The sequence below is a fragment of the Mus caroli genome, unplaced genomic scaffold (assembly GCF_978045245.1).
Source record: "Mus caroli unplaced genomic scaffold, Mus_caroli_1 scaffold_1, whole genome shotgun sequence".
Taxonomy (NCBI): Eukaryota; Metazoa; Chordata; class Mammalia; order Rodentia; family Muridae; genus Mus; species Mus caroli.
Genome location: NW_028227256.1, coordinates 71,187,052 through 71,205,294, shown reverse-complemented (window position 1 = coordinate 71,205,294; position 18,243 = coordinate 71,187,052). Strand labels below are relative to the sequence as shown.

Genomic DNA, 18,243 nt, shown 5'->3' with positions numbered 1-18,243 from the left:
GATACTTGTCTGGGCATCTATGGGTGCCTTGGTATGTCAAGCGGGTTAGGCAATTTTATATTTAATTCACTCCTTTTTCCTCCCAGGGAGGTCAGCTTCTTGTCTCCATCTTATAGAAGACGTTAATGGTGGCTCAGGATGACACAGTATCCTCAAGGTCATGTGCCCCATGGGTTTCAGGGCCAGGATTTGGATGCTAGTCTTTTTGTATCTGGGTCCTTCTCTTTGGGAGATAAGAGGTGATGCCCATTTCACAGAGGAGAAGGTTGAGTCTCCCAGAGGGGCTGGAACCCAGATTGGTCCATTCACAGGGCAAGATAGGACCTTCTCTCTGGTCTGTTTGAGCCTGGCCAGGCATGTTCTACCCTGAAGCTACCACAGAGCAAGAGGAAAAATGTGTTAGAAACTGGACTCAAGGGATCATGGAATAGGATTGGGAATTTTGGGGTCAGGGTGAGGAGGAATCCAAATTGTACCACTCAGATTGGGGGAAAGGAGGGATTAAGTCTGTAGGAGAATGTCTAGCTTTGACTTGAAGGGTATCGCTGTTTAGAACCAATCACGGTATCAGGGTGTCATATCCCTTGCACCTGTGGGGTGGGAAGGTCTTATGTCTAGGTGGGCTTTTGACCCCATCACACCGTCTAAGAACCTGTTCGGGACCTGTCCAGGTCCTTCTAAGGTTCTCCACTCTGGGGACTATGGTGGCTAGAACAATCTGGAGACCTGAGCTTGGACCCGCTGCAGCAACTCCTTTCCTGTGCACTGAGCCTGGGAAGGCAATCTCGTCAGGACCGGCTGTTTCTGCAGGCAGTGGATGGAGCCAGGTCTGGCTTGCTTCTCAATTCAGTGTCCTTGGGTGGCTGGTCTGTGCCATCACCCTCTTCCTGTGTCCCTTCCTTTTCTACCTTGCTCTTTCTAGAAGGGAGGAGCCAATCGTCTTCTTCCAGCCCCTCAGCTTGGCCCTGCTAGGTCTCCCTGCTCTGCCCCCCTCTCCACTTGCTGGTCCTCTCCCTGCTCCAGACTGTGGGGTTCTGTTTAGTCCCTCCCTCAGTCAGCTTGGTGTTTTCTCTTGGAGGTCCTTTCCTTCCTTCTGTCCTCTCTGTCCTGAAGAGGTCTGTCCCAATGACCTGGCTTCTGCCCATGTTCTCAGATATCTGTAGGCTCCAGGCTGAGGCCAAGGCTGAGGCAGGAGCATGGGAGTCACAAGATCCACTTTTAGGTTTCCATGTGCCACAGTTTTGGAAGTGGCCTGAGAAAGGGACCTGGTGAAGAGACATGGTTAAGGAGAGGTAGGCAGAACCTGTTGATCTGTCTCTGCCTCAGACTGCCCCCATCTTTCCCTCCTCCAGGGAATGTCTGTCTCAGCCTTTCTTTTTCATCTGGGTCCCTAGTCTTGAGGCTTTAGGTCAGCTTTCTGCTCCTGTGCCTCTCTGTGGAGTGGGGGTGAGGCTGGCAGTGGCTGGTTTCCCAGGAGGGGAGGGGCTGTGGAGGTGGGGGCAGGGCACTCCATGATTGAATTAGCTAGTGCTGATGCAAAATGGGGTTTCCCTGCCCAGCTCTCTGGATCCCCTTCCACCACCCTCCTTCCTTGCACTCCTTCGTGCTCCCCATTCATCCCCGCCTTTCTCAGATCCATCAGAATCAATTAGACCTTCCCTGCTGTAATCTTATTGTGGGGCCTGGGCTCCCACCCAGCAGCCCAGCTCCCAGGCCTGCAGTCTCCATTCTGGGCCCTGCAAAGAACACTCCAGGGAGAAGGGATGACCGGGATGACCTCAGGACCCTTGCCCTTCCTTCCCCACCCTGGGGGTCCCTAGTGGATCAATAGCTTGCCTGGTTTGTCCCCACTCCCACTCCTCCCCCACCCACCGTTAATCATGTCCTAGGCCGCTGAGTGGTGATGGAAATCATTTGGAAAGGGGCCCAGAGGACCAGGATTCTCAGCCCAGAGAACAGAGAGCGGTGGGGGTGGGGAGAGGAGGGGGCTTGAATACTGTGCTGCCAGTCTGGAGGCATTTATTGTATAGAAGAGAGTGACCAAGCTATTCTTCCCTAGGAAGGCAGACTCAAGGAAAGAAACGGTTGGAATTTGAGAGGGGGACTGGAGGTTAGCTATCAGGAGGAACTTCCCCGCTGTAGAAGATCAGAGACCTGGGTTAGCAGTGGTGAATGAACACCTCTAAGAGGACAGACATTGCCTTCTCTCCTTCTGGCTACCATGTTATACTATGGAAAAGCAATGGGCCAGGAACAGAGGCCTCTGTCAGTTTTGGCACTGATACTTGCTGGCCATGTATAGCAAATCACTGTAAGCAATCAGGGCCTCAGAGTCCTGTGACAAGCAGGGGTAGGGAAGGGGTGGAGCATTTCTAAGTTTGAGTGGACACCAGAGGGCTGGTTCAGAAGAGAGATCAAGGTGTCTCTTGTCAGGATGAGGAGAGAGGGGACATAAAGATCTTATTGGCCTGGCTGCAGTGACAGCAGAACTCTCAAAGTGACCAATGGCCTGGATCTGGAATCTGGAAGGGATGTTTCACCCTTCATCCCTCCCTCTCTTCTCCCTGCGTCCACCTCAAGTGAGCTCCTGTTTACCGCCCACATGTCGGATCCTGTGCTGGGTACTAGGGTGCACCTGAGAGTGGTGGACAGTGGCCTCTAGAGCTGGCCTTCTGGTGGGGAAAAAAGGGAGAATGAAGAAGCCAGCAGATATATCAACAAGGAATGGCGCCAAGTACTGGGAGGGAATGAGCTATCAGTGCCCACAGAAGAACTGGAGGGAGAAGGACTCCTGTGGGCTGGCCAGAGGAGGCTGCCTAGAGCTGTTGCCACTTGAGCCCCTGTGAGTCAGGTCTACTCTGCAGGAATCTGTTCTGTTGTAGGCAGAGTGGCCTGGGGCTGGGTGTGAGTTTTATGGGTGTTTGATCTTGTGAGTACAGTTGAGAGGACCCTGGGGGAGATGAAGGACCAAGAACCCAACCTGAGGGTGGGAGAATTTGACTGCAAACCTCCTGGGCCCTTTGGGGCATCACAAGAGAGGGTAGGGACACTGGCTCTTGTGAGCAGGTGGCGAGTAGGGAGAAAAGGGGAATTACTGGATCCAAGCCCTTCCTGGGGAAGGGTTGGGAGGTCCCCAGGGAACCATGCCTGCACACTTCTTTCTAGGTGTGAAAGAAAGTCTGGGAGCCTGAGATCAAATGCTCTGGGACTCTCCTCTAACAGGAGTTGCCTTTGTCCTGGAAGACAAAACCAACAGAGGAGACTCTGTGCTGGGCTGCCAGGTAGACCCTCCTCCCACGCCTGTCCCAGGGCACAGCTGCGCTGTGACCTGCTCTCTTGTTTCCTGACACCTGTACTGGCCCCTTTGGGAACCCTTTTCTCCTTGCCTTGATTTGCTATGGGAAAAGGGGACTCCCCTGGCCCTGATCTAAGAATATGTGGATATGTGGGGGTGGGTAGATCACAGATGGCCTTCACCCTGTCTGGGGTTGGGATCTGCTTCCAGGTCAGTTCTCACCTACCTGTGATCCAGGGGACCTGTCATCTTTTGGCCTCTGAAGCTACCTACATGCCTCTCTCCTGTCTGTCTGTCTGTCTGTTTGTCTGTCTGTCTGTCTGTCTCTCTCTCTCTCTCTCTCTCTCACACACACACACACACACACACACACACACACACACACACACACAGTCACTCAAAGAAAAAAAAGAAAAGAAGAAAAAAAATAATTTAAAAAAATACCTGACAAAATCTACTCAGGAGAGGGTATATTTATTTTGGCTGACAGTTTGAGGGGGACACAGCCCATCATGGTGCCAGGAGCTTATACAACCCATCTATCAGACCAGACGAAGAAATTCCTATTCTTTCAAGCCCTGAAGGACTTTATCCCATGCCCACTTGGAGTCTAGCAGGATGGGAGGAGTGGAGAAGAGCAGGAGCTGTCAGGGCTGGAAGTCAGGCCCTGGGTCTGTGGAAGCCTAGGAAGGTCCTGCCTTATGGACAGGGAGACCAGAAGCAATCAGTCATTCACTGGATGGTGTGACCAGCCCTTTAAAGATGTCATTGGGGGATCGGGGTGTAAGGGCTGGCTGCCAAGCCTGACAACCTGAATTCAACCCACAGGACCGACTTGGTAGGGGAAGGCTGACGACTGCGAGTTGAACTTTAACCTCCACATGTAAGCCATGACATGCGCATGCTTCCCAAACAAATAAACAAACAAGCAAACAAAGGAACTAACGAACACAGACAAAATAAATGTATCAAAAGTATCACTGGAGAGACAGAGATAAGAACCTGAGGTTCACTGTTGAGTCCCCACATGAAGGCAGTAGAGAGTCTTTATGTGGTGTCTGCTAGTGAAACCCTCTGTCAGACCAGGGTCCTGCCTAGGTTCACCTAATCCTTCTACCATATCATATTTCACTTCCAATCCATGGTCCCCTGTGTCTGCATCTGATCCATGAGTGAGGAACTGTGTACCTTTTGAGCCTCACAGGCCCGGAAGCAGAGCTGGCAGGGAGGGGCGTAGACCAAGAAGCCACTGTGAACTGGATGGAGTGGCTAGCTGGTGCCCTCAGGGACTTGAGGGAGCAGGGGAATCAAGACTGGAAGGAGAGGGAGGCATGGTGGTTTAAGCCTGTAATGCTAGCACTTGGGAAGTAGAAACGGGCAGATCTGTTTGAGTTCGAGGCCAGCCTGGTCTATATAGAGAGTTCCAGGTCAGCCGGGGCCACGTAGTGAGATCCTGTCTCAAACAACCCAAAACAAGACTGGGAGGAGGCTTTGGGAATTGGAAGCTTACCCTGACTCTCCCTCCATTTTGAAGTTTTGAAGGAAGAGAAAGTCAAAGGGGTTCTTGCTAGAACCTTGCAGGGTATCGTGGAATGGATGGTTCTGAGAGGGTAAAGAGATTCCACAGGGATTCTGGTAGACTTAGAACAGTGGATTTGTGGAGAATTACCTTGACTTTCATGAACCGAGACAGGCAGGGTGTGGTACATTTGTAAGGACTCTCCAGGAAGCAACTGGTCTGGCTTTCTGTCCTGGGTGTCACAAACTGTTTGCTCTCCCTGAGGAGGGTCCTTGGCCAAAGGTTCCTCCTGCTGGGCAGAGGCTAGCAATGGAAAACTTTGCCTAGGTGCCCTGTCCGGCAGGATTCTAGGCTGCAGAAGGCTGGGTCTCGCCATCACCTCTTTCCCTTCCTGCCCACCAGTCCTTCCTCCATCCAGCTCAGTGGAGTATCTATCATACCCTAAGCACTGACTGAGAATCCTTTGAAGAAAAAGTTACCCTGCTTTCCTCCCTGGGGTTAGGCAGAGCCTCAAGTCAGCCAATTCTATCTGAGGAACTTCCTCCCATCTTTAAAAACTCAACTAGTGATTCCTTTCAGTTAAGCATCAGCCCACATGCTATGGATTAAACTCCATTTCCTCCAGGCTCAGTCTCTTTCCTGTGGTCCCAAGGTGGGGAGGCTATGAAGGGTGAGGTTCCCCTCAGGCTTGGAAGAGGACTGAGCAGTGCCAGGGACATCCCTGGGGTTAGTGGGCACAGACAAAGGCTCACTTCCCAGGAATGGGCTCTCATAAGTGCAGTCAGACCACTCCCCATCCCCCCCCCACCCCCCCCGTCGTCTTCATCTTGAAGTTTCATCATGGGGGCCCCTTGCTTGGCTGCCCTCATGTCTGTCTCTCTCTGTCTCTACCCGCACACCAGGAACTATCTCTTCTCCCTGGTTGGCCTTTTGCCCATCCGTTCCCCCCTCCCCCCAACCCGTGTTGTCTGATGTGGGGTAGGGAAAGTGCGGGAGAGGAGGGAGTTTGTGGGGGCTGGGGCAGGGTGGACCTAAGAAGGTCTCTGCATTGCAGGAGAGTCTGGGGGTGGGAGTGGGGGGCGGCGGCAGATAAGACTCTCAGGCCCTTAGCTGCAAGTTGAGAAAGACCCTGGAAGTTAGGAGACAGCGGAACACACCTAGAAATCTGGTCTTGAGATGGGTGGGTTTTGGGGGAAGCCCAGGCAAGCTCCGGGATTGCGGCAGTGGGAGAGGGGCCAGGGTCTGCGGGGGGCGGGAGGGAGCAGTGTCCAGTTGCTGAGGAAGCAGCCTCAGCTCAGCTCCTGGCCCGTTGCCCTCTTAGCTTCTCGGCAGCCACAGACTCAGGCGAAATTCAGCGCTGGCTGCCGCCACTCCCCCACACTGCTTGTTGGTCCTCTCTTTGCCTTTGTCTGCTGGTTTCTCCAGAACCCCGCGTCTGTCCTCTTTTCTTTCCCTATTTCTAATTCTAGGGTTCGAGTGTAATGACCCCCCAAACCCTATTCCCGAAATCCACACCATGTACAACCAACCCCCAGACTCTCTCAGAGGCAGGGAAGTGGCACCCGGCAAGGCAAGAAAATGCGAAGAAGAGCACGCAACAACCCCAGCAGGAGGGAGGCGTGGTCCTTCCAACCTGTTGGGGTGCTTTGTGCTCTGGGCCCCCTCACTTCTAGAGTGGGCTGCAAAGGGATCCCCGACGATGAGTAGGGGTGTGGCCAGGGTCAGAGGATGCCAAAGTTGATCTGGGTCCCCATGTGCACGCCCTGTGGGCGGTGGAAGCCGGCGGCCTCCGTTTAAGTTAATCACATTATGCTCTGGGGAGCAATCTGGGAATCAGAGGGAGGCCTAGAGGGAATCCACGTGCGCGCACACACACTCACACTCACTGCAGCGCGAGCACAATGCTGCTGTCGCTCCTTCCCGCAGGCGGCCGCCCTGCGCCTGGCACCGCCTCTGCCCGGTCCCCACTGCTTCAGAAGTTACCGGGCTCTAGCGCCCAGGAAGCCGGCAGCAGCAGAGGCTGGAGGCTGGAGGCTGGTACGTCGCCGCGGAAGGAGGAGAGAGGGAGCGGCGGAGGAAGGCCCCCGGGGTGGAAGCGCCCTGCATCTGCCCGAAGGGGCTCCGAGGAGATGGAGCCAGGCTGGCGCCGCGCCGAGGGTCCGCTGTCCCGCTCCTCCCGCTAGAGGGGGCAGGATACCCCAGCTGCTCCTCGGGGACCGAAGCCCCGGGAGATGCCGGGAACAGGGCACTGATTTTCTGCCCCTAGGTCTCCAACAGGCGTCTCGGTCCTTCTCTCGTCACCCGTGTGCCCTGGGCACCTACTTTCCCGGGCAACATGACTCGGCTGAGCTGGTGCTTCTCCTGCGTGATCCGCTGGGGCAAGTACCTCTTCTCTTGCCTCCTGCCCCTGCGCCTCTGCCTTCGCAGCCAGGTAACGCGTCACCTGGTCCCTTCCAGCCCTCCAGCCGACTCCTCCTTTCCCCCGTTAAGTTTGATGGATTACCTTTCACTTTCAGGGACTCACCATTGTGGCCTTGTCAGCTTGTGGCTCTCATGACTGTAGGGAATCCTGGGGGAGTCCCTAGCCCATGCTAGACGACCCAGGAGGGGGAGTAGCTGTCAGTCCATAGTGCAAACCCTTAGCATCAGAAGTCTGATGGAAAGCTCTGAGTCTTGAATGGTCCTAGAAATTAGAGGACCGGGTGGGGGGGCATTTCGGGAGTTGCTTTTTTTTTTTTTTTTTTTAAATTTCTGGAGGAAGAGAAGCCTTTTCCTGGAAACTCCCAACCCCTCCACCCCCCACCCCCACCTCCCAATCTCAGAGGCCCTGGAGTTAGTTAACGCAAGGAGATGAGATGAAAAGGGAGTAGCTATTAGGTGGCTTTGACTCTGCCTATTCAGAAAGGCAGAGTGGCTTCAGAACAGCATAAGAAAAGCATGTCTCCCAGGGAGGGGGTCAGCACGTGGAGTTTGGGGGGGCATTCTGAGGTAGCACTTGCCGTATTGAGAATGGAGGTCTATCTGAGCATTCTTTTCCCTAGGATTCCTCTAGAGAAACCCTGGCAGTGTCTTCAAAGTAGCTTATGTGGGACGCAGCCAAAATAAGGGACGGGGCAGGAATCTTGACTGGAGGATCAGCGGGTCCCCCCAACAGCATGGCTATCATTGCCCCAGCAGCCTCTAATGAGGCTTCCAGAGGCAGAGGGCTTCGGTGTCTTGATCCTCTGTGGAGCTACTTCAGCTCCAGAATGGTGGGTACACCGTGGTTAAGAGAATCTGTGATGGAGCCAGCCTGCCTGACTTCGAATTCTGACATTCTCACCGACAAGCTGAGGGTCTGGACAGTGACAGCTAGTACAACTAGTCCAAGTAGTTTTCCTATGTGTAGAATGGAAATTATATATATATATATAAAATCTGTATCACACATAGGGTGTTTAACAATGTGCTCACTCTATTGAAGGGGACTCAACAAAAATTAAGGGTATTTTTTTCTGACTTCCTACTTGCCCTCTTCAGGTACGGAAAGATGTCCCTAGTCACTCTTCCCTTCTTCCTACCCCTCAGGAATTTTTAGCTCCTTATTACAGGTGCTGTCTCTGTACCTCAGTTTCCCTCTCTGCCATTCCGCAGTGAGGAAAGGTGCCAGCAGGCTTCTGCCCCAGTCACCCAAGATATGCTTTGAAATTTTCCAGCAAAATGCATTGTCCCTGGGGATTGGCTGGGAGGCAGGCGCTGCCTCTGGGGGAGTGCAGGGCTGGAGCCCCAGCCACCATCCCTTAGGCTCTGAGTCCAGATGTTGCAGACACCGGTTTTCAGCTTTGGGAACAGTCTGCACTGAGAAATGGCCAGCCGGGACCAGGTCAGTGGATCCAGCCGTCCAGCCATTCCCTTTCCTCATCTGCAGGGTAGGAGAGGCTCCACTAGACCTCCTCAGAGCCAGGACCGAGCTAGGGGCTTGCAGCAAGGGCAACAAGCATCTGTGGCAGCTGCCTCTTGCAGCCTTTGAGGGCTCGAGTCAGTCAGGAAATTAGAGCTGGAAAGGAGATCAAAATCATGGAGCCGGGAAGGAGCTTATTAAAAATTATCAGGATTGGGCCCAGACACTGTCCCCTTCCAGGGCGCTGGTGGACTGGAGGTGGGGGACGGGGAGTGCAGGATGTCCATGATCCTTCCTGTGTCGGCTGTGGGAATGAAGGCTGAAATTGGGACTGCTTGAGACTTTACCTTCCACAGAGCACTCAGATTTCTGGAGTGTGGGGCAGCAACCTTAGTCAGTGGGGCATTGGGCTTGGGGGAAGGGCCTGGGGTTGTCTATGAGGGGCCTCAGTGGACATCAGGGTGAAGTGCCTGGTGTTCAGAGCTTGCTGATGGGACTGGAGCACCCACTCAATCCTTGCCTGTACGTTTGCACCATAGACATCCCAGCGCAGTGGCTGGCACAGGAGCTACTGGGACCCCAAAGACTTCAAAGAATGCCTGTGCATGGGGAAGATGGTGTGGCTTTGTTAGAAAGAGTGGCTCTAGAAGCAGCAGGGTCTAACTCCTGCCTGCCAGGGGAAAGCCAGTGGGTCTCATCTTGACCCATGTACACAAGCTCACTTACCTTAGCTCTTCCTTCTGTGTGTCCTTGCACCCTGCTGAGCCTGGGGCCCGTTGATCTTCCTGGAGCTGTGTTGTCAGTGTCAGCTCCTGAATGAGAAGTGAAGAGGACAGTTAACAGTCACCATAACACAGGAGCATGACTGCTGTTCCTGGGTGACTGACTGTTAAGCTCCAGGGGCAACACAACAAATTGCTATCCCTAGGAGAGGAGGACTCAGATGCCTGGGCTCCACTGACTCACGTCCTAGCTGTGGGACTCCAGCAAGTTGCTCAACCTCTCGGTGCCTCAGTTTCTTTAAAATGAGGCTTGGTAGGATGACTGGTTGGTTAGTGTTAATCTTTCCCCGGTAAGGGGCAAGTGGCAGAGTCTGACGGGCAGAAGGAATGTGGAGATCTATAGCTGAGTGTTCCAGCCCTCTGCACTCTCTTCTGTCTTAGAGAGAGGCTTTGGGTGTCCAACCTCAGGGTAAAGAGAATGCATTGCAGGGGAAGAGCAGAGGGCGACCTTTGGCCATGTGAAGACTGCCGAGCAAGGCACTTAGGAGAAACTTAGAAGAACCTGGGAAGTCTGGGGTCTCGGAGGCAGAGGACCATGAACTATGCTCTTAATGAGACTCCTGGGAGATCACGCGCTGCCCTGCCCTTGACCACAATGCAGCTAGTTATCTGCTCAAAAGGGCCCGAGGTGAGGTGAGAAGTGTCCCAAAGGTCAGATCATTTTGACAGATAAGTAATTTGCCTTTCCAAATTAAAAAAAAAAAAAAAACAAACAAACATAGCTAACACTTTAAAATGTGCATTTTCCATATTTTGTAATCAGTTTTTACATAAAAATATAGATTTGGTTCTTTGATAGTGAGGTCCCTCCAAAGAACTGAGGAGGGCAGGGATGGATGATGCCTGCTCAGATAGGCTGAGCTTAGAAAAGCTCTAACACTCTGTGACCTTCAGATTCTGTGGCAGGTGGGGCCGAGGGGTGGCTCACTGCCATAATGAAAGCTGGGTGAGACACTGGCAGATTTTTGAGGGACATGCTGGGGGTGTGTGTGGGAAGAATGGATTTGGGGGCACTTGCTCCTAGGATGCTTTGACATGGCAGGAGTAGGGCTGGGAGGGATGCCGGGACCGGCAGTCTGACCATTCTGCAGGCAAGGAAATTGAGGAGAGGAGAACAGCCAAGACCATTAGTTCATTCCCTGGCCCATGGACCCTCCCTGGGTGTCTGGAAGCCACCCCTGGCCCAGAGCCCACAGACAAGCCTGTTTCTTCAGCTGGCTGCACCATAGGGGGGCTAGAGGGAGGGGCCAGGAGGTCTGCTGGAGGAAATGAAACCAGCCACTGCTGCCTAAGGGAGGCAGCGTGGCATAGGGTGATGGCCGGGCTCTTAGGCTCCTGGTGTCACCCATGGGGAACCCAGCCAGCTCACCAGTGTGTACCCGGTGTCTGCTGCATGTAACACAGTAGGCTCTGGGCATCATGTGGGGCTCCCAAGATGAGCAAGCCCTCCAGCGGGTTTGCCTGCTGGGGTTCAAATCAGAGGCCATGGCTGACAGGAGGGAGTCCTGACAATGGGTGGGCATTGCAAGCTTGGGCAAAGGTAGCAGGCAGGACTGCTCACATCTGTTTGAGGGGAGAGAATGAAGGGTTTGGAAGCGCTTAGGAGATGCTAACAGAAGGAAAATATGTTAGGGCCTCTTGACTAATTGGTTGACTTACTCATTTTTATTTTTTCTTTTTTTCTAGTCAGGGTTTCTCTATGTAGCCCTGGCTGTTCTATAACCCATTATCTCACTGCGTAGATCAGGCTGGCCTCGAACTTACAAAGATCCACCTTGCCTCTCCTCCTTGGTGCTGTGATTAAAGGCTTACACCATCATGCCAGGCTCTTTCGGTTTTTAATTTTATTTGTGTAAACTACATTTAACCCCACATGATGACACACACCTTTAATCCCAGTGCTCCGGAGACAGAGGCAGGTGGATCTCTATGAATTTGAGAACTTTTTCTATGTAGTGGGTTCTAAGCCACCCAGGACTCCAATAGTGAGACCCTGTCTCAAAACCCCCAAATTACATCTATCTATCTATCTATCTATCTATCTATCTATCTATCTATCTATCTATCTATCTATCTATCTATCATGTGTGTCTCTCCTTGCATGCACACACACACACAAATGCCACTGCGTATGTGTGTATGTGTGGAGGTCAGAGAACAACTCATGGGACTTGCTGAGCCATCTCAGCATTTTCTGTATACTTGGCTCGAGGGATACAAAAAGGGAGCTCGCCCATGTTCAGCTCTGGGAGGACACAGGTAGCTCTGAAGAGCTGACGACAGCAAGGCTGGCTGGCATTTAACAGTCAACAGGGAGATAATCATTAAGTAGTAAAAAACCCTTTCTTTACAGGGAAGGGTTAAAGTACAGGAGAGGCCACCAAGAACTTGGCAAAGAAGGAGAGGGGGCGTTGTTTCCTCTAAGAGGACCCTTAGGTGGTTTTGATCCAAGGAAGGGAGACTGGAGAGCCCCTTCAAGGTCATGGAGGTCAGACAAGTTGGTGCCATTGTTATGGTGTCTTTGGCCTGTTTTCTGACCTGATTTTCCAGAACTCCCCAGAAAGCAGCTGGGGATTGGGGCATATGTCTTCTGTGACAGCAGCTAAGGGCTGTGGGAACAGGCAGGGGAACTCTTGAGTATCTTCAGAGAGAAGAGGATCCAGGAGGACCAGTGATGGGGTCTGGGCATAGCAAGGCTCAGGGCTCTCAGGAAACTCTACTGTAATGCTCCAACCAGGAGAGGAGGGGAGGAAGTTTGTAAGGGTGACTGTCTGTGGATCCTTATGACTACAGGAAAAACACTGGGCTCTTCCCGAGCCGCTGCCAGCTGGGTTGTAGCAGTCGGGTTTGGGGGTAGGGAACCTGGGCTTGGGGATGCTGCAGGCATTGAGAAGTGAGGGATGCGAGCCCCCTTTCTCAGCCTCCTAGCTCTGCAGAAGAGCCTAGAGAAGGATGCAAAGGGGACTTAGGCTCTCCACCCTAACTCATTCACTTAGGCTCTAGGAAGGACCAGAATTAGAGACTCTATTTCGGAGTCCTCTGCTCTTTCCCTCGCCAAGGCTAAGCATGGTAGTTAGTTCTGCCATAGTGTGACGCCTGAGTATCTGGTGGGGTAGGGTTTTCTCGGGTGAAAAGGGAGTGTGGTTCTCTCCTTCCTCTGTTTCTAGGGGAATAACTTGACTGGGTTGGGAGTCTGTATACCTGGCTGGACAGAGATCCCCATGACTCCGGGTGGTGCTGTATGTGGCATTGATACAGTGTCAAAGCATGATCCTGGACAGGTCAAAGAGAGGAAGGAGACATGGAACCCTTTGTCTGTGTGACGTGGGTATGCCCAGCTCACTCATACGTGTGCCTTGGAGCCCAGGCCAGAGGACTTTTTTGCTGGGTGACTCAGTCCAGGCAAATGGCCTCCAAGTGCCTACTCTGGGCGGGGCCCTGTCCTTGGCCTGTGTGTGTTTGTAAATTGGACTGCTTCCTGCTGTTTGTGCATCCACAGAGGGCGTTGGCGGAGCCCCTGTCCTTACGTGGATCTCTCCAGAGAGTTGTTATTCATGGCCTCCACCCACCCCTCACTTGGTCCAGCCAGGCCAGAGCTCAGGAGAGAGATGGTTTATTATTTTGGGGGGGATGGATACAGACAGTGGGGGCCTGGGACAGATTCTGTCGGTCTCCCTGCAGGGCTTCCTGGGAACGTATTTGGACCTGAACACTGTCTTCTTCCCAGCCTCTTTGTCCCCCTGGGCAGAGGTGGGGGATCAGGGAGGGCAGGGTGTGGGGCACTATGGTAAAGATATTGCATGGGGAGGGGTGGGAAGGAAAGATCTGGGCTCAGGAGTGGAGAGAAGAAGAGGAGGGGGAGGAGAAGGGGGAGAAGGGGGAGGAGGAGAAAGAGAAGGAAGTGGGAAAATGCAAACCAAATGTTGGCCCAGGGTATAGTCAAGAAAAACAGACTCTCGCAGGAGCCTGCAGCGGGTTCCCTTTCAGAGGGCAGGAAGGGCTGGGACAGATGTTGGAGGGAAGAAAGAAAGAAAGGGGAGGAAGAAATCAGGAGGAAAAAAAAACTGGGATGAAATCCACAGCCTGGGGGCAGGGCCCTGCCTCTCTATCACCAGTTTCTCCTGTGTCAAGGCCTGTCCTGTTCTGGGGAGCTTGCCCTTGGCATCAGGGTCTGTCTTAGCTGCATATGTGCAAATGAGTGTGTGTTCCGAGGCCAGGGATCTTGGGGAGAAGCCTAGAAGCCCTGGGGTGTTGCAGACTATGCCATTGGAATCTGTCTGTGTGTCCACTGATGTTCTGGAAGCTTCTGGCGTGGGGTCTCTGCATTGGGCTACGATTTGGAGCAGATCTCAGGCTTCAAGACCCCGGATCAGGAGAAGGGGGGGAGGGTGCGGGGGGGGGCTTCCATGGCTTCTAGAGATGTTATGTATGCTTGTGGGGGATCTGGCTCCATAGAGCCCTGCCTTGGGCAGACTTCTCTTGGCCCTGTCCCTCTCACACCCCCTGCTAAGCCGAGCTTCTTACCCCCCCCCCCCAGCCAGCCCTGGAGTCTGGGAGGAGAGAGGAGAGAGAAGGCTGGGACAAGAGGAGGAGTGGTGAGGAGGGGGGCGGAGGAGGGGGGTGGAGGCCCAGATGCTGGCTGAACCAGCCTCTTAGGACTCTGCTCTCACTTCTGTCTGCTTGGTGGACGCTGCAAGCTCAGGGGGCCCTTGGCAGGCCCCCACGTGCCTCGCAGCACAGAAACAGGACCCCGGGAAGATGACGTGGATTTGTCTGTCCTGCATGCTCTGGGTAGGTTCTTGTTGCTTTACCTCTGAGATTGCACCACTGTTGTTCAGCTAAGAGCCTTAGTTGGTGGGGGTCGGGGGGGGGGAATCGGACGAAGGGGATACGCACACAAGAATAGACTGGAGCTGTAGGTCCTTGGGCTCTGCCTCTGGGCCCCCCAGTCTCCCCTTCCTTCCCTCAGCTGGCCACTGATGCGGGCACTGTGAGCAGAGTCAGAAACTTTTGTTTTGTTCCTCTTAATAGTGGGGTGGAAATTGTCACTCCCTTCAGTGGCTCTGTGCCTGAGCCTGAGGAGCAAGGGTCAGTGCCCTGGCCAGGGGTGAGAGATGGGGAACTGAGGACCCAGAGTACTCATCCAGACTCTTAAACCCAGAAATAGCCGCGTTGATGGGGAATTCTGTTTCTGTCACATTTGTCTTTTCTAGACCCTTTCTTCAAAGTCTCCTGCTCTTACCAAGAGTTCCCCATTTTTCCTGTCTCTCCTTTGGAAGAGGTGTGCAGGGCTAGGGGTCTGCGACAGGTCTGGGGCCCACGTGGGAGTCTAGAAGGAGCCAGTGGGTAGACGCTCCCGGGAAGGGGGATGGGAAACAACTTGATGCTGCCGGGAGCAGGGCAAGAGGAGACCCCTTCCTCAGAGGCTGTGGGAGATATGCACAGGGGTCAGGAGGGCCAGGAAGTCATCCTTGGCTGAGGTTTCTGAGAGCCATGGCTGGCTGGGGGAAGGGGCTTCAGACCCGGCATCCAGATGTGGCTTGCTTGCCCTCTCTCTATTGTAGGCAGCTAGTCCTCAGGAGGCCTGTCAAGCTGTGCAGGATGAGGCTGAGCGAAGTTATGGGAGGGACCAGGCGCCTATGGGCATATTGTGAAGGAGAGTCTGGGTGACCCATGGTCTGGTTGCCATGAAATGTCCGCCTGTAGATTGAGGACTGTGGGGTGTCCTGTACAAGGGATGTTCTAGTAGTTTCCTGGGCTGCTGCTTGATGGGGGGTGTTGGCCCAGTTCGTGTCTGGGCTGAGGATGTGGTAGGTAGGGTAACCTGCAGGAGAGACATGGACTCTCAGGGATGACATCAAGAGGGCTCAGTTGGTACTTCTGCTGAGAGGTTTTAAGAGAAGGACTTCAGCCCAGTGGCCCTCAATTTCCCCATGAATGGAGAGAAGAATTTTCAGAGGGCTTGTCAGAAGGGAGCATCTTAATGCCCCGGGGCAGTGCCTAGCACACAGTGAAAAATCCTTGAGTGTGGATGCCCTTCCTCGAAACAGGGGTTAGTGATCAAGGCACGTGTAGATGGTTTTCCGTAAGCTTTTGTAAGACCAGCAGAGCTTTCATCTTCTCCTCTATTCTTTTCTACCCCCTTAACATGTCCCAGCCCCTATCTCTACCACTGTTCTGCAGTGGAAGCTCACACACAGACAGAGGGAGCATCCTGGAGTGCCATGCCCTGCCTGAGGCAGCTTTAGTGGTACTTGCTCCTGGACAAGCATTGACCAAGCTGGGGTTTGTTGGCAGTAGGAGGGGAGATGACTTGGTGGCATCCATCAGAAGAAGGGTCTGGACAGAGGCTGCATAAACCTTCTAGGGAGTCAGTTTGCATTGAGAGGTGTCTGTCAGGATGGCAGGTGGGTGGAATTTGATACTAGGCAGTTCTGGGCTCACATCCTGGCTCCATCATTAACCTAATGGGCAGTATTCGTTAAGACAGCTTCGGAGCTTCAGTTTCCCTGTCTGCAAATACACGTACAGTGCAATCAAGAGACTGGAGGCTCAGGCATCCTGCAGATACTGAGAAAATGTTGAACCCTTTTTTCCTCCATGACTTAGGGAATTCTGGGTTCCCCGATAGGATGGGGCTGGATCTCCCTGGGAAGGACGTGGTGGGACAGGACTCATGTGTCTATTCTGACAGAGAGGCTCTGGCTAGCTCTCCTGGAGCCAAGAACTGGTTAGCTGTGCAGCCTCACTGAGGCCCGTCAAGGCAGGGTCTGGAGGAAGTAGACCTTGTCCCCAGGGCATATGGATTCACATGTTCTCTTTGGGGAGATAAGCAGATGTTGCATCTATAAAGTGGCACATCTGTGGCCCAGAGTCCTCACAAGCCCTAGCAGTCAACCTTGCTTCGTTAGCTGAGGAACATAGCAGTGAGCACAGCAGTGCATTATGCATAAGTTGGTTTTCCCACCAAGTGCTTCCAGTTGCTATTACACAGTTAAGTGGAGTTTATTTAGAAAATAATTACACATCTATTAATTGAATGTGTTGGTGTGGGGATGGCGGCAGACTACAGCCCTTCCTTCTAGGGAGGATACTGGCTCTCAGGCTGGAGAGTGGCTCATTTGGCCTGAACTAGGGACTGGACCCAGGCTCAGTCCTCACCCTACTCTGAGCGAGCCCAGTTGCAGAGCACTGGTCCCTTGAGTCTTCTGGACCTCACAGAAACTTGGATAGTGTTCTCCAAGGCCAGCTGCAGACTGTGACAGGTTCCAGTTTCTAAGCTGGGTTCCGTTCAAGGGCTGAGTGAATATTTCAGCCAGAAGCTTCCTAAATGAGTCCCTGTGTTCCTTGGACGGTTCTGGCCATGCATCTCCTCCACTGGCTTTCTGCTCCGAACCTTCTCCCTCTACTTCTCTTTGCCTGATGGAGGGGATGGGGTCAGACTTCAAGGCCCTAACCAGCACCAGTATCCAAACTCTACTGTTGCAAAGATCCTTAAAGTGACCTGTGAGGCACACAAGTCAGAGGGAAGTACATTGCCTCTTTCATGGGATTGACAGCAAGTGCCACGTGCCTGGGTTTAACCCTGTCTCAGCATTCCTGAGCTGTGTGACAATGGCTCAACTCTTCACATCTCTGTGCTATGGGTTTTCCTACCTACCTTTAAGGCGAATAGGTTTTCTCCCCTACTGTTAGAGATAGAGTCCTGGTCCCCAACATGGATAAGATTTCTGTTGCTAAGACGTGAATGCAGTTATTAAATATCCACTGGGAATTCATGTATGTTTAGGCAGATGTCTCTCACACACTAGAGCTCAGTAAAGGATGGCTCTCCTAATACCAAGCAGGAGAGGCAGGATTAGAACCTGATCTCTTGCCTACCCAGCCAAGGCTCTCATTCTGGAAGCTCTTCATGGAAGGCATTCAGGTCAATGAAAATGGGGTCATATAAAGGTACAAAGGTCCCCACAGTGCAGGCCTTCCTCTACAGAGGACAGAGCGTGACTTGTCAGGGTGCAAATCTCACTTCTGTCACTGTGATGGTTAGGTTAGGGTCCTTCATCAACTTGGCATCTGGGAAGAGGGAGTCTCAGTTGAGACGTTGCCTCCGTCAGACTGACCTGTAGGCAAGTCTGTAGGCACATCCTCTAGACTCCTGATTGATGTGGGAGGGCTCAGCTCACTCTGGGCAGGTGGGGGTGGGTTGTATTTAAATGTAAGCTGAACGAGTTATGGAGAGTCGACTAGTGAGCCGTTCCTCCACAGTCCAGTGGCTTCTCTCTCTGCGGTATCCATCTCTGTGTATTTCTTCAACTTGCACAATTTTCTTTGAACCTCACTGGTTCTGTGAGGTAGGATGGGACAAGCAGTCCATCTTTGGTCAATAGAAGGGGAATCATGGAGGGGGTGCCATGTAGGCTGTTTAAGGCCATCTTGCCAATGGTTCTCAGTGTTCCTGAGACAAGGGAATGGGTTGAGGGCGGCCACTGAATCTCTGGGTAGAAGGAGATCTTGTCTAATACTCTTGAAATTTAGGGATGGTTTGGGAGATGACATAGTGACAAACCAGTTAACTGCTTTTCCACTTAGGCTCCTTCTGTGCCCTGGCCATCCACTGGGAGGCCTACATCCTTCAACAACTTGTAGCCAACTGATAACTTGTGTGAGTGTTACCAAAAATCAGGGCTAACCTGGACTTTGGGAGGGGAATGGTTAGGAAATATCTCTCAGGTTATACACATACATACATACATACATACATACATAC

The 18,243-nt window shown here is 53.0% G+C and overlaps 1 protein-coding gene across 11 annotated transcripts in view; it reads left to right on the top strand.

Moving 5' to 3' along the window:
* Tns1 (tensin 1) overlaps positions 1–18,243 on the top strand; it is a 213,544-nt gene that overhangs the window by 19,227 nt on the left and 176,074 nt on the right. Inside the window, exon 1 of one of the 11 annotated variants that reach the window (XM_085838330.1) lies at positions 7,135–7,245. The exons of 9 other annotated variants lie outside the window; for them this stretch is intronic. In XM_085838330.1, coding sequence (XP_085694456.1) covers positions 7,150–7,245 — 96 coding nt within the window. In that variant the 5' untranslated portion in view covers positions 7,135–7,149. Of the gene's footprint in view, positions 1–7,134; positions 7,246–14,150; positions 14,268–18,243 lie in introns of those variants that run through there. One more of the 11 variants, XM_029474289.2, reaches the window with a different exon arrangement.